This window comes from Myotis lucifugus, unplaced genomic scaffold (genome assembly GCF_000147115.1).
Source record: "Myotis lucifugus unplaced genomic scaffold, Myoluc2.0 scaffold_1795, whole genome shotgun sequence".
NCBI classification, from domain to species: domain Eukaryota; kingdom Metazoa; phylum Chordata; class Mammalia; order Chiroptera; family Vespertilionidae; genus Myotis; species Myotis lucifugus.
In genome coordinates, this window is record NW_005872843.1 from 15648 (window position 1) to 30653 (window position 15006).

Below are 15006 nucleotides of genomic sequence, written 5' to 3' on the forward strand. Positions count from 1 at the left end.
CCTTATGCTCAGCCTCACACCAACTCCATCCTGTCCACTAGGCTGCGGGGCCAGCGACTCAGGGGCCACACACAGCAGCTCCCGCTCCGTCTTACAGGCAGCGCCCCCACCCCCCACCCCCGCCCCATCGGCGCCTGCTGTCCGCGAGTCCCCCGCAGCCTGGCCTGGGCTTCAGCAATCACCGCCACCGAGATGGGAAGGTAGATAAGCAATGGGACCCTCGGGAACAGAGGTGGTTTGTTCCAGAAAACGCGTCTCCTGAGCAACGGACTCCACCAGGAGGGTGGAGAGGGAGTGCACGCTGCACTGGCCGTCACGGGGTTTCTAAAGTCTTTGTTATCAGCAGCTCGGAGCGCAGGCGGCGTGAGTGTGAGCGCCGGGGCCGACGTGGCTCAGACCCAGCGCAGTCACCAGCGTTCCCGCCACCCCCCGGGAGGGAAGCTCGCTACAGACACAACCTCAGAAACGGCTCCTGCTTTCCGTCACTCAGACGACAGCCTCAGAAATGGGCCCGAAGGCCGCGGCGCGCAGCTGAGCGTGCGCAGAGCTCACCTGGTAGGTGTCCCACAGGCGGATGGTGCAGCGCAGGGGCACCTCCCTCATCAGCAGGTTGTTCATCCAGCGGAAGGCGAACTGCAGGTACCGCACCTCGTGCTGCTCCAGGTGCCGGTGCACTTGCTCTGCGGGACGGACAGGCCGCTGTCAGGAGCCTCGCCTGCACCCATCTCTGAACCACCCGCTCCAACCACCACCAGGGACCCGGGGGAAGCCCACACCTCACACCAGCAGGACGCCCACAGACGGAGCACGGGGCAGGCCCCTCTCCGCGCGGGGCAGGCCCACCGGACAGGCTGGAGGCGGAGGGACTGAGAGGGAGAGGTGAGCTCGCCAGTCGCAGGACGACGTCCACCTCACCCACAAGTGCTCCGGACCCAGCCGCTGAGTGCCAAGCGGGCATGGCCTCGGGCCCTGGGCAGGGGCCTCTGGGCTCCAGGTTTGGGGCCCGGGGAGGATGGCTGGGCCTCTGAGGAGAGCCGGGTTTACCAGCCGCGTTTCCCTGGTGCACGACCTCCCATTGGGGACAAGCGGCTCATCCTCAGCGGCTGCAGTGGCACTCACAGCCTGAGTCCCTGCCGGACGAGCGGTCAGCAACCAGCCCTGGTCCCAGCAGACCCACAGGCGACTGTCCCTCAAACCCTGCAGGGCCCCCAGGAGGCGCTGGAGGAGCCGGCTGTGGCCGGACACCTGAGAGGCCGGGACACGCACGCCTCTCCCATCAGGTGTGGGTGAGATGAAAGGAGACCCTTCAGCTCCTCCCCAGGACCCAGAGGGCCAGAGGCTGGAGGCTCCCACGCGGGTGGGCGGCTGGGTGGAGGCAGGGTGGGTGATAAAGGTGGGTAAGTGGACGGGATGACATGGGAGGGAGGAGGGAGGAGGAGGCTGAATGGATGGGCGGGTGTGGGAGGGAGGAGGGAGGAGGAGGCTGAATGGACGGGCGGGTGTGGGAGGGAGGAGGGAGGAAGGAGGAGGGAGGTGGCCCGATGAGCCCACGACGATGGTGGGAGGGGCACACAGCCTGCAGACAGGGCCTCACAACCTCTGTGGAACATCTGGTTGAGGGAGTGACTTGCTCGGCCGGAAGGCAGGCATTTTATTCGGGGTCTGAGCACAGACACTGACGTTCAATAGAGTCCTGGGCGCGAGCACAGGAAGAACTGCCTGGCTCCCACCCCGCGGAGGGAGTGGAGGGAGCGAGCCCACGGCCTGCTCGGAGACTAAGGCCCTTGAGAGCCGCAGGGTGTGAGGGCGGGGCAGCGGGCAGGTCACCGCCAGCCCGTCCACCCGACACAGCAGCACCTGCCTCCAAGCTTCTCGGCCGGAGCTCAGGTCCTTTGAGGGGCCAGGTCAGCGAGCCCGCAGCCCCCCACCAGGCTCCTGGGAGAGAGGCTCCGTTCACCCATGAACCCCTTCCAGAGCCTGTCCTCAGAGTGACCGCCAGCCCGTCCCTTCCCCCCGACCAGCCGCTGACCACGAGGCATCCCAGGCCATAGGGGCTGGGAGGAGGGGCTGGGACTGGGCTCTCCGGGGGGGGGGGGGGGTGAGCTGTGGGTCCTGAGGCGCCGAGGCGCACCCCAGGCCTGTGAGCCTGAGGCCCACAGCGGAGCCGGGCATCAGAGCACCAAGGCAGGGAGGGCGGGGGCGAGGGCGGGGGCTCGCTGGGGGAAAGCTCAGCCGTCCTCTGTCCTCCCCGAGAGGAGTGACCAGCGCCGAGGCCGCCCGCCCTGACCTGAGAGGGACACTCTGTGGTGAGCGAGTAAAACCACGCACAGCCCTCCAGCGCCTGCGGCCGGGAGCAGAAACGACTGGGGAGCCGTTTGAAAGCCGACGACGGCTGCCTTGTCCGCAGGTCAAGGGGAATGGCTGCATTTGGAGTCTCCTTGTTTAGGTAAGGAGTCTCGGCAGCAGTAAGCACTGAGCACGCACCTGGGGGAGGGTCATCTGAAGGGGAGCAGCCTTCTGCCTTGAGCTGGGGCCAGCCCTCGCCCTCCCGCCATGCGCAGGCGCCCAGAGCGGCTGAGCGGGCCCTGCCGTGTCCTGAGGGCCCGGAAGGACAGGCCACAGGTGCAGAGACAGAGCCTCCCACACCGCCAGGCTAGAGCCCTCATCCAGCCCTCACTGAGCACGAGGCATCCAGGCCATAGCGGCTGGGAGGAGGGAAGAGGGAGGCTGGGAGGTGGGAGATGGGGAGGAGGGCCACGTCCATCAACGCTCCCCGGCCCAGAGCCGCTCCTGTGGGGATCGCACTGCGGCTGTCTGTGGGGACGGCACCACACGGAAGGGCGGGGGTGCACGAGCACAGAGGCAGGGCTGGGGTGCAGGCCCACGCCCACAGCCACGGCCACAGTGCACAAAGCACACGCTCTGCGCATTCAGGGAGCCCGTGGCCACGCTCACACGGGCTCTTTATGGACGACCACCCCCTCCTCCGGACCTCGCTGGCCGGCTGCTGTCACAGGTCGCCGCCTAGTTCTGCATCGTGTCGCTGTGTCAACGCTCTGTGCACTAAGTCCACAAACCACCAGGAGCGCGCGCTCGGCGGGCCAGCATCCTCTCTCCACGTCACGTCATTAAACTCCACTCCCACACGACCGTCAGCATGAGAGGGGGTTATTCTAAGGTGAAGGGGACAGCCTTGCGCAGCCCCCACTTAAACAGAAAGCACAACCTAAGACGGCCGAGCTCACACTTTAATCTCCCCGTAAAGTGGAAGATGTTATTTCCAGACCCGGCAATTAACCAGACCCCGTGGAGAAATCACGCCAGCATCCCTGACAGCAGCGAGTGCACAGGCGGGAACGGAGGCCCAAGGGCACCGGGAGTGCGCACCTCGCCAGGCGGTGGCAGCCCCGGCTCCAGAGCGAGGGCTGCCCACTCGTGCTCCCGACTCCCTCACAGGACTGTGTCCTGGTTCTGTCCCTCAGGAGGGGGCGCTGCTGCCCCAGGGGTGGCCTCGGGGGTGCACGCTGCCCTGCCCGCCCCAGGGCTGGCCTCGGGGGTGCACGCTGCCCTTCCCGCCCCAGGGCTGGCCTCGGGGGTGCACGCTGCCCTGCCCGCCCCAGGGCTGGCCTCAACGGGGGGTGCACGCAGCTGCCCCAGTGGGGCCCAGGCTGGGCGAGGAGCCTCCTGCCACCCTGCAGGTGGGCAGAGTCCCAGGTCCCACAGCCACTCCCTGCCCGCCCCCGCAGAGGCCTCGGGAGGCTCACCATCGATGCGGCCCACGAGCTCCTCCAGCATCCTCACTTTCATCTGGATCCCGGGCTGCGCGAAGGTGTAGTTGTCCTGAGGGAAGATAACAGCGACGTCACACATACAGCCGTGCGGCCTTCCAGGGGGACGTGCAGGGGGACACGTGTGCCCACAGGCCAGGCTGCGTACACGCCCTGGCAGTGCTGGCGAGGGCGGCTCCGAGGAGGGCCAGTCTGCCCTCTGATTCAGAGGCCAGCACCCATCCCAGGAGCAGTGAAGGCAGTGTCCCTGCGAGGGGGGGACACACCGACGAGGACATTCGGGCACTGAGGGGCAGCTCGCTGCAGGAAGTGCCTGCTGGAAGCGGACGGCGCTCGGCACAGCCACGTGGGATGGCGACCGGCCCGGCGCTGGCAGTGCCACGTCACACCAACAATCCGAGGGCCAACAGCACGGTCCCTGCCCGGGGAGAGCGAGCGTGTGGCCACTCCCCATGAACGCGGTGACGACACTCACAGACGGAGACAGGAACACCAGTCTCAGCCCCAGGGGGGTCTCAGGTCAGACGGAGCTGGCGTGGGAGCCTGTGACCTCTCTCGGCTCCGCCTCCTCGTCTGTGCCTGGGAGAACGGGGCTGCCCGCCAGGTCCACTCCGAGGCCGGCACTGCCATCACCCGGAGCCCAGTGCGGCTGGAGGGCAGCGGCGCCCCGTCCCCCCAGCTGCCCCACACCACGGCCACGGCCACGGCCACACCCTCAGCCAGCGCTCAGCATGTTCAGAACGAGGCGGCAGCTGGCCTGCGGGAATGGACCTGCACGTGCCAGTGGTGACGGAGGGCCGGAGAGCACCCCCAGTGCCACGCTCACCCTGGGACCTGCAAAGGGAGTGGAGGTGCCGGCCAACGAGCCGGACGTTCCCCTCGGCCAGGTGCGGACCCTCCCTGCTGTGAGACATGTCTTCCCCACGGCCGCGGGCTGAGACCCGGTGCTTCTGCAGAAGGCGGCACGGCCAGCCAGCGCCTGATGGGCAAGCACCACCGGAAGCCGCTCTCTCTCTGCCCGGCGCCTGGCTGCGTGCCAACTGGGCAGAGCGTGGGTCCACAACCTGATGCCAGTGGCTGGGCTTGTTCACAGTGGGCGGGGCCAAGGGGCAGGGCTGACTTTGGGGCTTTCAGAGGAAGGAAGCTGACGAGAAACTGAGCTGAGGCCTCGTTCCTACACAACAGGGTCAGCGTGTCGAGGTTACATCTTGGACATAAAGGTCCTTTGAGCCTCACACTGCCCAGGGCATCTGGGCACTTACAGCATCACTCACAGGCCACACAAAGTCATCAACTTAAAACTACCCTCTATTTTGGTCAAACATTTAATTAACTCGCCTCTAATGCCTTGGCAGGGCCAGGCCCATGACGGTGCGGGCCTTCCTCAGCCCACAGGCCGGACGCCCCCACCCCTGCTGCAGGTCGTGGGCGCCTGCTGCCCACAGGGGCGACAGCAGGGCCCGCATGCAGCACGGGCACGAGGGCTGCTGGCCTCCCGTGACGGGGAAGGGGTGCGTGCAGCGCTCAAGGGGCCGCCCCGTCCCACTCGGCATCCAGGGCCCAGGAGGGAAGTGGGGGCGACCTGGGTCTCATGTGGTGACCGACCACACAGGTCGCTGCTCTGAGGGGACATGCCCACGGAACTAGGAGATCCCAAACCTGGAGGCGGGACGAGGGAGCCCGTGGCCGGGTGTCACTCACAGGGCCACCGGCTCGGTCCAGGTGGAGAGGCTGCCCTGCAGGCTAGCGGCAGTGTCCGAGGCCGAGGGCCCCACGGGCACACGCTCTGCGTCTAACACGGCCACGCCCACTCGGCCACGGGCACACGCACGCTTCCGAGCCAGAGCGGGCGCCGCCAGAGCCAGGAACGCCTGCGAGGCCACTGGACCGTTTCTCCAGAAACGGAAATGCACGGGCTCAGGCGCCACTGCTTTCTGGGAGATTTCTCCCAGCGGATCCCAGGGACGGCTCGGGACTCCAACGGCCCCCCTCCCCTGTTTCTGCCCCTTCTCTGCCCCGTCTCTGCCCCGTCCCTGCACAGCCCTCCGTGATCCTGGGCGTGCAGGGTGGGCTCTCCCGGGGGGTGGCTACTGCACACTGATCTCCTGAGAAGTGAGGGCGGCCAGAGGCTGGGGTGAGGGACAGGACTCGGGGCGCCGAGGAAGTGTGTGCGCCAGGGAGACCTGGAAGGCCCGCTGGCTGAGACAGAGCCCAAGCTGAGGACAGTGAGCGCTGGTGTCCGTGCACTTTAACAGGAGGCACAGCTGGGCTCGGTCTGAGCGCACAGGGCTGGCCATGAAGACCTGCTTTCCCGCTGGAGCGCAGGGAGCAGGGGGAGGGACACCACGGGTGGTGGCTGTGCTGGAAGCTCATGCGCGGCCACTGGACCTGGTGGCCGGATGGCTGGGGGCTGGGTGGACGCGGGCACATCAAGGAGGAGGAGTAAAGGACAGAGTGGCCTGGCGGCCTCGGGCAGAGGCGGAGCGGTTTAATGGTCGATCCTGACGCACTCAGAGGCACACCCGCCCGCGGCCCCAGGCGAGCGCTCAAGGGCAGGGTGCACTGAGGCAGCCTGAGGCCGAAGGCCCCTCCTCGCCGCTCCAAGGAGGCCACAACCCTGGCTGACCAGGGGCCTCGTGAGCACCACAGCGAGCTAGAGTAGCTGGGGGGCAACACCCCCAAACATGGGGGCTGCTTCTAAATGGGGGGGACGCAGTTGGTGCCACTCCCGCACCTTCTCCATCCCCAGAATGTCCACCCCAAAGGCACCTCATGCATTGCTGAACCTGGGAGGGTCAGCCCTCCTTCCACCTGAGGGGGCCGTTCCCCAGGAAGGCTGTGCACCCCAAGGCTGTGCCCTGGGGGCACTGCTCCCTAAAGGCTCTGTTGCCCAGGGGACGGCCTGCCTGGCCCGCGCTGGCTCTGATGGGGGAAGCATGATCCTGGGGCTCAGCTGGCCGGTTTCCTGGCTCTCGCACGAGACGGCATTTCCACCTTCTCGCTGAGCAGGAGCAGCAGTTCTTCTCTGGTCTCCACCTGCCACGGTTTTGTTTCTCAATCTGCTGAAAACCCAGGTAGGGAAGGTGGGTTCTCTTAGGATCCAAACCATGAAGGGCCTGTGTTCCGGAAGAGCCCGGGTGCTGGCGCGTGTGGCCTTGGGGCTCGGGTGGGGGCCGGGCCGGGAAGTCAGCCTTCACCCCTCCCCAACGACAGCGTGGGCTCGGTGGGCAGCTGGGCGAGGCCGGGTGAGGCCGGCTCAGGCACTTGGCCGTGGGGGGTGCCACCGTCCCTGACGGGTAGGATCGGCTCGCTGGGCGCAGCGCAACAGCGTGGCGGGTCCTGAACACCGGCTTTCCCCTGGAGCCACGGTCTGGGCTGGGCCAGGCACAGGTGCCTGTGTGACCGGCCTCGGTACCAGCCTGGCCCCGAGTCTCCAAGAGCCCCGATGGGCAACACCTCCACCTGCTGCCACACGTGCAGGACATCTCAGGCCGACCTGCGTGACAGCAACAGCAAAGCGACCACAACACGGCCCGGGAAGAGAGCGGGAGGCCTGGGCAGCGGCGGCAGCGGGCCTGTCGTCCGGACGCAGGACACATGGAACGCGAGTCCACGTGTCAACAGAGCACGCTGCTCAGCAGGAAGCACGGGCTGAAGAACGTGCTGACCAACCTCAAACCGGGGGGGGGGATTCTCAAAACCACGTCTGTGAAAGGGCTGCCGCAGGAGGAGCCATGCCAGGCCGCGCACTGCTGTCAGGTGTGCAAACAGCACCGCCAATGGGGCGGGGCGGGGGGAGGGGGCGGGCATCTGCTGTTTTTTGTGTGAAAACGGACTGTGCTCCGACAGCACGACCCAGCCAGGCCCTCAGGGACTGACCCAGGAAAGATGACTCGGCCAAGAGGACAGGCGCATGGACGGCACAGCAACTCCAGGCGGCGCCGCCAGAGCCAGGCCGGCTGGGCCGGGCCAGAGGTCAGAGGCCACGGGGCCAGAGGCCGCCGAGGAGACTGCTCGGTAATTAAGGGGAATGAACTATCCATCGGGGCAGCAGCATGGATTTTACGTTTCTCGATGCTGCTGTAAATTGAGTCTTTTTCCATTTTCATTTTCAAGTTGCTGCTCAATGACTCATTCTTAATGAACCCTCTGCTGCGCGCAGGCACCTGGCACGTGCTCTCTGTTTAATACCCTGTGCAGCGCTTCCACGAGCGGTCAATGTATCGACCGGGGCTCCGGTCCCAGCTCCCAGACGCTCCCCACCGAGCGGGACTTGGCGCACGTGAGGCGGGGGCAGGCCGGCTCGTCCACCCTCTCTGCCCACGCTGGGCGCCAGGCACGCTACTCCCGCCACGCTGGCTGCACCAACAGGCCCAGGCAGGGCCCAGGGGCCGCCTGGCGGCACCTGCCCCAGCACCAGAGCAGCCCCGGGACCCCTCTCCTTCCAGCTGAGCTGAAGATGAGGCCCGGGCTGGTCCAGGCTCCAGCGTCTCAGCTGGTATCAGAGGGTCCCAAGCGCTAGGGAGCTGGCCTTTGGAGCATGAACCTCTCCACGGGCTCCCTGCGCCAGCGCTGGCGTCTGTGACAGGCTGTCCCTGCTCTCCCTGCGGGCACCATCTGCAGTGGCTGACGCACACGCTGTACCTGAGGGACGCCCTGCAGCATCCTCACCCGCCCCAGTCCCAGGCCTGTCATCCCGGCTTCCTCCACCGAGCCCCTCCCTGTGCACCACACTTTCGGCCTCTCCCTGCGGACCCGGACGTGGGGCAGTGAGGCCTGGAGGAGGCCTGTGCATTTTGCCGACGGAGGAGGGCGCGCCCGCGGCCCGGCTCACCTGGATGCCGTCCAGCAGCCGGCTCATGCACCAGTACGTGTCGGCCTCCACGTTGCGCAGCACGTCCGCAGGCACGCGGGACACGTCGGCGATGTCCACGTCCTCCTCCTCTGCAGAGCATGGGAAAGACACGGAGTTAGCCGGGGACCACAACACGGGACACGGGACAAGGACACGCAGGCGCGGAGGAGGCTGCTCTGCGGTCACCTCTCCAGGCCCATTTCTCTTGATCTAAGGAGGTGACTCATGTCTCTTCCACCTCATCACTTAGTGCTTCTCAATTTCAATACCTAATCAGACGCAGATAATTAATATTCTGAATCCTTTCCAATTAATTGGCATAATTAATATGTTGTAAGTGATTGCTTCTCAAGCAATGCACACTCTAATAAGAGAAAACCTACATGAATTATAATTAACAGAGGTCTGGAAGTTCTCGGTAACACTTTCAAGTCCTGATTCTAAGATATTCCACACGCGCTCAGTGATAATCCTCTAAAACCACTTCCAAGGTGAGAGGTTTCAAAGCCACGGCAGGTAAATCCCCGGATTGACAAGCAAAGATCCAAGAAGGCAGCCGCGCAGGCGCCTGAGAGGCTACGAGACCCACCATGTCCCTCGAGTGGGAAAACCTAACGAGGAAACACCATTAAAGTCAAAAGACGCAACACAGACGCCTCGCTGAAATGCTGTCAGACGTTCGGACAAACTGACTTCAGACCCTTGTAAAGAAGCTGCCATCGCATGACACTCACAAGAACCTAAAAATGGTGTATCCTGTTTTTAATTTAATTTGCTTTTGTTTTACTTTGCAATTGTGCAAGGCATCTCTGCAAGGAAAACAACTTTAAAATTGAAAACATAAATGTTAAGTGTCAGAGAGTCCCGGGGATGTGAAGGTGGGGGAGGGGAGGGGGGGCACCCCTAGACCCAGGCTGTGTGCTCCGCCGCCCGCAGCCAAGGCCCTGCCTGGAGGCCGCGGGGCAGCCTCGGTGGGAGGTGGGAGGTGGGAGGTGGGAGCTCCCTGATCACAGCCATGGGCTGGAGTCTCCCAGAGGCACCTGGGCCTCCCCCACCCACCAGACCCCACCCACCCAGCAGGAGCAGCAGAAGGCCTTTCCTGGGCCAGAGCCAGGTCACAGATGGTAGAAACGGCCTCCTTAGGGGGTGGCCTCGCTGGGAAGAATTCCTGAGACTTAATCCACATCCCACCCGCGGGAGCAGCTGGGTGACTTCCCAACTCCAGGCTGAGTCAACAGCAATCACAGAAGCCTCTTCAGAGGCCCTTTCCGCCCACTCCTCTCCTCCAAGGCCCTTCAAGGCTCTCAGATGCTTCCTTCCCGAGATGAAAGGTAAACGCGGAGAAAAGCCGTCCAGGACGCGACCGTCTGGTGCACAGGGGCGGGGCCCCACGGCCAGGTCCGCGGGACTCGGCTGCTCCCAGGGACGCGGCTGCTCCCAGGCGGCGGGAGCGCGCTGATTTCTCCGCATGTGTAGCTGGCTCGTTATTTTATCCACGGGAATGTGGGCGGTCTGTTGGAGGTGTCATTTCTCACGCGGGCCACTTGCTACTCTCCAATGTGATGCAGTGAAGGCGTTTACTCAGAGGCCTGCCCGCCGATTTGAAAAAGCAGAAAGGCAGGAGCAGGCGGTGGGGCAGGAGCAGGCAGCCGGCGGGCCAGCACCGAGGGCGTGGTGATGAGCGCAGAGGCCCAGGAGAGGCCCAGGCGGGGCACAGCTGCCACGATGGGCAGAGCGCAGCTTCCGAGTTCTGGGTGCCACCTCCTGCGGGCCACTCATCTGAACCTTGCTGAGTAGCCCCGACAGGCAAGGCCGCAGCTGGGCACTGGCCAGGAAGGGCACAGCCAGGTGCCAACGTTCCCCTGAAATCAGAGCCACACCCTCTGCCTGGGTCTCACTGCGCCTGAGACAGGGCAGCACGAGCCAGCACCCACTGAGCTCCCTGGTTAGACACAAGTCTAGAAAGTATGACTTCGCCGATGAAAGAACAATCCCTCCATCCCCCACCCCCGTCACGTGGCAATAGCGCCTGTGGGCACAGCAGCTCCCGCAGCCCCCGAGCGCCGGGTCGCCCGAGGGGGCTCGCTGCCCAGGACCAGGCGGCCCGCGGAGGAGCACCTCACTGGGAGCAGGGCCTGGCGGGGTCTGGCAGGGACGAGGCCTGGCCCAGTGACATCCCCTCGTGGTGAGCCGGATGGCAGCTGGGACCGGGACCGGGACCACCAGGGTAAGCCATGCCCCGGACCTCGAGGGCTTCCAGGACACGCCTCGGGCACAGCCCTCGGAGCCAGCGCCTGTGGACGAGCAGGAGGCGCAGGAGGGAGGCAGCTGTGAGGACCACGCCCATTGCCCCCGGGGCATCGGGAGCGCCTGGTGCTCACCAGCAGCCAGAACCGCTCTGCAGCCGCGTCTCCCGCACGCCCCCCGTGGGGGGTTGAAGGTGGGCGCCTGGCAGCTCGTGACGGAGCGGTGAGCCCTTAATCACACGGACTCCAGGTCCGCAGAGACAGTCCTGCTGGGGGAGAGCGCCACCGTCCAAGGCTGTAAATTCATAAAACTCCGGCTCAGCAAAACAACTGACGTTGTGATGAAATGGGACTCGCGGCGAAATGTTTAATCCTGATGTAAATAATGCCCAACGGCAGGTCGCAGACTAACCGCCGCCACAGCTCCCGGTTGTCACGGGGCTGGAGTGAGTGGCGGAAGCTTCTGCAGCTGTGGTGGCCCCCGTGCCTGGATCTTTGGTTCTGACGTGGCTGAGACGGGATTGATGGTTAACAGAAATGCCGTCTATTGAAATACTGATGCCACTGTTAACGTGGATGGAGCACTTTACGTGCAGAAAAACACAGGGCAGGGGGAGGGGAGGCTGAGGCAGGCCTGCCTGGAGTCCGGCAGGAGAGGCCCCACCCCGCCTGGTCCCACTGACTCACTCAACCTGCATCGACTGGCTGTGTCATTGCTATTTGCTCAGCAGGGGCATCTGCAGGGAGATGGTGCTCCCATGGCCATGTCTGCAAATAAGATCCAGCCGGGCCTGGCCAGGTGTTCAGTGGGCGGGAGCGTCGTCCCTACGCCAGGAGGTGGCAGTTCCATTCCCGGTGAGGGCACGGCTAGGCTGTGGGTCAGAGACCCGCTCAGGGAACACCGAGGAGGTGGCTCAGACTCCTGGTGAGGGCACACCGAGGCTGTGGCTCAGAGTCCCGGTGAGGACATGGCTAGGCTGTGGCTCAGAGTCCCGGTGAGGGCACGGCTAGGCTGTGGGTCAGAGTCCCGGTGAGGACACACCGAGGCTGTGGGTCAGTCCCGGTCAGGTGAGGATTTTTTTAAATTTACTTTTTAAGAAGACCCAGCCAGGTAGAGAGTGTGCGTCACGGTGTGACAGGGACAGCTCAGGCAGCTCGGAGAGCACGGGGCCAGAGCCACAGACGGGCACTCGAGCTGAGCCTTGGGAGACACAGAACTCAGCACCCAGGGACGGACAGGCGACGGGAGGAAGGGCCTGCGGAGCCCAGAGCCGGGCAGCTGCTCGGGACGTCTGCACAACTGAGGCAGGAGGGGGTCTCGGGGACCACGAGGCGCCTGGGCCAGGCTCTGGAGCGGGCTCCTTCTAGAGGGAAGGGGAAGCCCTCGGGGAGCCCTGCCCATCGGGGTCACTCACCAAGCTGGTGCCTGCAAGCATGGCAGGTGGTGAGGAATCCAACCAGGGAAGGAAGGGCCAATGCCCCCGTCAGGGCCCGCACACCCCGACCGCTCCCGAGGCACAGACACCCTGGGCGCCATCACTGAGGCCCTCACCTCAGGGAAGACAGTGCCAGGACCAGACCCCCCCAGCATGAGGTGCCAGGCTCTGGGCACGGGCACCGAGGACGGGTGTGGCAGGCAGCTGCCGCACCACCACGGCTCCCCACCATGTCCTACTTGTCTGCTCTGTCCCCCGCTCCCACCAGGCTCCTCCAGGACAGGAGTGACCTCCGTCATGTCCACGTCCCCACACCCCCGGGAGCCCCGGCGAACGAGCGGCCTACATCAGCGAGCGCACAGCCCAGGAGGAAGGAGGTACGCAAGTGACTGGATCCGAAACAGTGAACTCTGCCAAGACGTTCTGCGAAGAACAAAAGGAACAAAACCCATCCCCTGGCTGAGGGACGTGCCGCAGCCCTGAGCCTGGGCGACAGGTCGAGTCCGGCCTGCTCTGCTGATGGCAGTGCCCACACGGAGTCCACAGGACTCGGCTGCACGGAAGGACGCAATCTCCAGACACTCCCGTGGGACGTGCTCTCGTCCACGTGCCTCGGGGGAGGCTCAGCCCGAGCGCGCCCGGCGTCCCCAGTGCCCAGGGTGACAGGGCCCGGGACTGCACACTTCAGGCCAGCTGGAGGGTCCCTAAAGCAAGATTCAAAAAGATGGCAGACCAAGCAGATGTGTGGGCCTGGGCCCTGCCCTGCGCCTCACACGGGCACTTGTGGGGAGCGCGGACCACGCGCTGCCCGAGGGAAGCCACGCAGGCCTTGCGGGGGCGGCGGGAAGACGCCCGCTCAGCCGGGAACGCAGCTGGGGTCCTGCCCTCGGCCGGGTCTCAGTGGCCATGGCCACGCGTGAGCACAGGCAGCTCCCGCCCGACACCCTCCTCCCCTGGGGAGCCGGCTCTGAGGGCGGCTGGGCGGCTGGGAAGAAACATTCCCAAGAAGCCTGTAGACCCAGTGGTGCCTTCAGAGGCCCGGGGGAGATATAGAAAAAGAGAGGGCGCGTGCTGAAAGTCGCCACGCAGGCCAGGGCCATGCAATCAGGGCAGCGCTGACCACAGGCCACCAGGATGAGGGGCTCAGACAAGCCCAAGCCGGGTGGGTGCTCAAAGGTGCAGAGAAACCGTGACACACTGAACACACCAGAAGAGGAACGTGCGGGAGCAAGAGGCTGCGGGCTCGCTCAAGAGCGGAGGCGGGCGGGGCGGGTGGGGTCTGGTCCCCTGGGACCTGAGCAGACAGTGTCAAAGGAGCTCAGGTGCCCGAGCCGAAGGGAAGGCAGAGGGAGGGGAGTGGGAGGCCCTGGCCTTTCCTGTCAGGGCCCCCGACCCGTGGGTGGCAACGGGGGCGCCTGGGCCCCTGCAGGCTCACAGACCCTGGGACACAGCACTGAAGCGGCCGGCCACCGCCCACAGTCACGCTGTCACCCGGCCCGGAAGGCTGTGTGTCTGCACCGCCTTCTGCGAGAGCGCCATCCAGCACCAAGACGGGGACCCCTCGCAGCACCCACCATCGGCGCGCCCGCCGCTCCCTCCTGCAGGCAGGGTGCGCCTTCCTCACCCCTCAGAGCGCCGGGGCCCTGTGGTGTGTGGTCCTACTGTGTGGGCTGCAAAGTGCAAGCCAGGCCCCGGGTCCTGCGTGGGACACAGCGAGAAGCATGCCTTTCCCAGGGATTTCACAAAAGCCATGGAGTCTGTCCTGACCTCCTCTTATGTGGACAACAGTCACACTGGACCAGGGCCCACCCTCGTGACCTCAGTGCCTCAGTCACCCCTGTCATCACCCAAATACAGTCACATTCTGAGGCGCAGGGGGGACTCCAGCACTGAGCTGGGGGGGGAGAATTCAGTGGGTGACATTCATGCGCACACACACTTTTTTTTTCTTATTCATGTCAGAGAGGAAGGGAGAGGGAGAGAGAGAAACACCAACGATGAGAGAGAATCATGGATCAGCTGCCGCCTGCACGCCCCACACTGGGGATCAAGCCTGAAACCCGGGCCTGTGCCCTGACCAGGAATCGAACTGTGACCTCCTGGTTCATTAGGTCACGCTCAGCCACCGAGCCACCGGCCGGGCCACAGACACTGTTTGATGAGCAGCACCGAGTGCAGGCGACAGGTCCTGCTGCTTTTATTCACGCCCCGCCCACTGTCACCCCTGGGAGGTATGTGATGGAGTCATGCTCCCTCCCAGCTGCCTGGAAGCCAGCGCCCCACGAGGGGGGGGGGGCTCCCCGGTGCCAGCCCGGGCCGATGCAGGGCTCGCATCAGAACCCCTCTGAGGGCCGCCCGTCCCAGGAGCGCGGAAAAAGGGCCCGGCTCCCCGGGAGGGCCACCCCTCCCCAGAGGGTGTGGCCCGGTTTGGGGGGCCATTTCCCCCCCCTGGAGGGACGGGAGGGCATCCCTTTTTCCCTTTTTTAATTTGGAAAAAAAAAAAAAAAATGCAAAATGGCTTAAATTTTATTTGCATTTATAAGGAAAATACTGGGGGTTTTTTTTTTAATTTAAAATTTCCCCCGGGTCCCCCCTTTTTAAAATTATTGTTTTTTTTCCAAAAAAAAGGTTTTATCCTTCTTTTTTTCTTTTAAAAAAAAAGAAAATGGGCTGAAAAAAAA

At 64.6% G+C, this 15006-nt stretch overlaps 1 protein-coding gene across 1 annotated transcript; it reads right to left on the reverse strand.

The window, feature by feature from the left end:
- Positions 1 to 211: 211 nt before the first annotated feature.
- Positions 212 to 12624, reverse strand: LOC102423573 (TBC1 domain family member 22A-like). The gene is made up of 4 exons (XM_023748778.1): positions 12591 to 12624; positions 8623 to 8732; positions 3765 to 3840; positions 212 to 680 (listed from the first exon to the last, which is right to left on the reverse strand). Exons 1-4 carry the CDS (start codon positions 12622 to 12624, stop codon positions 487 to 489), a joined length of 414 nt encoding a protein of 137 aa, XP_023604546.1. The 3' UTR covers positions 212 to 486.
- Between the last annotated feature and the right edge of the window lie 2382 nt (positions 12625 to 15006).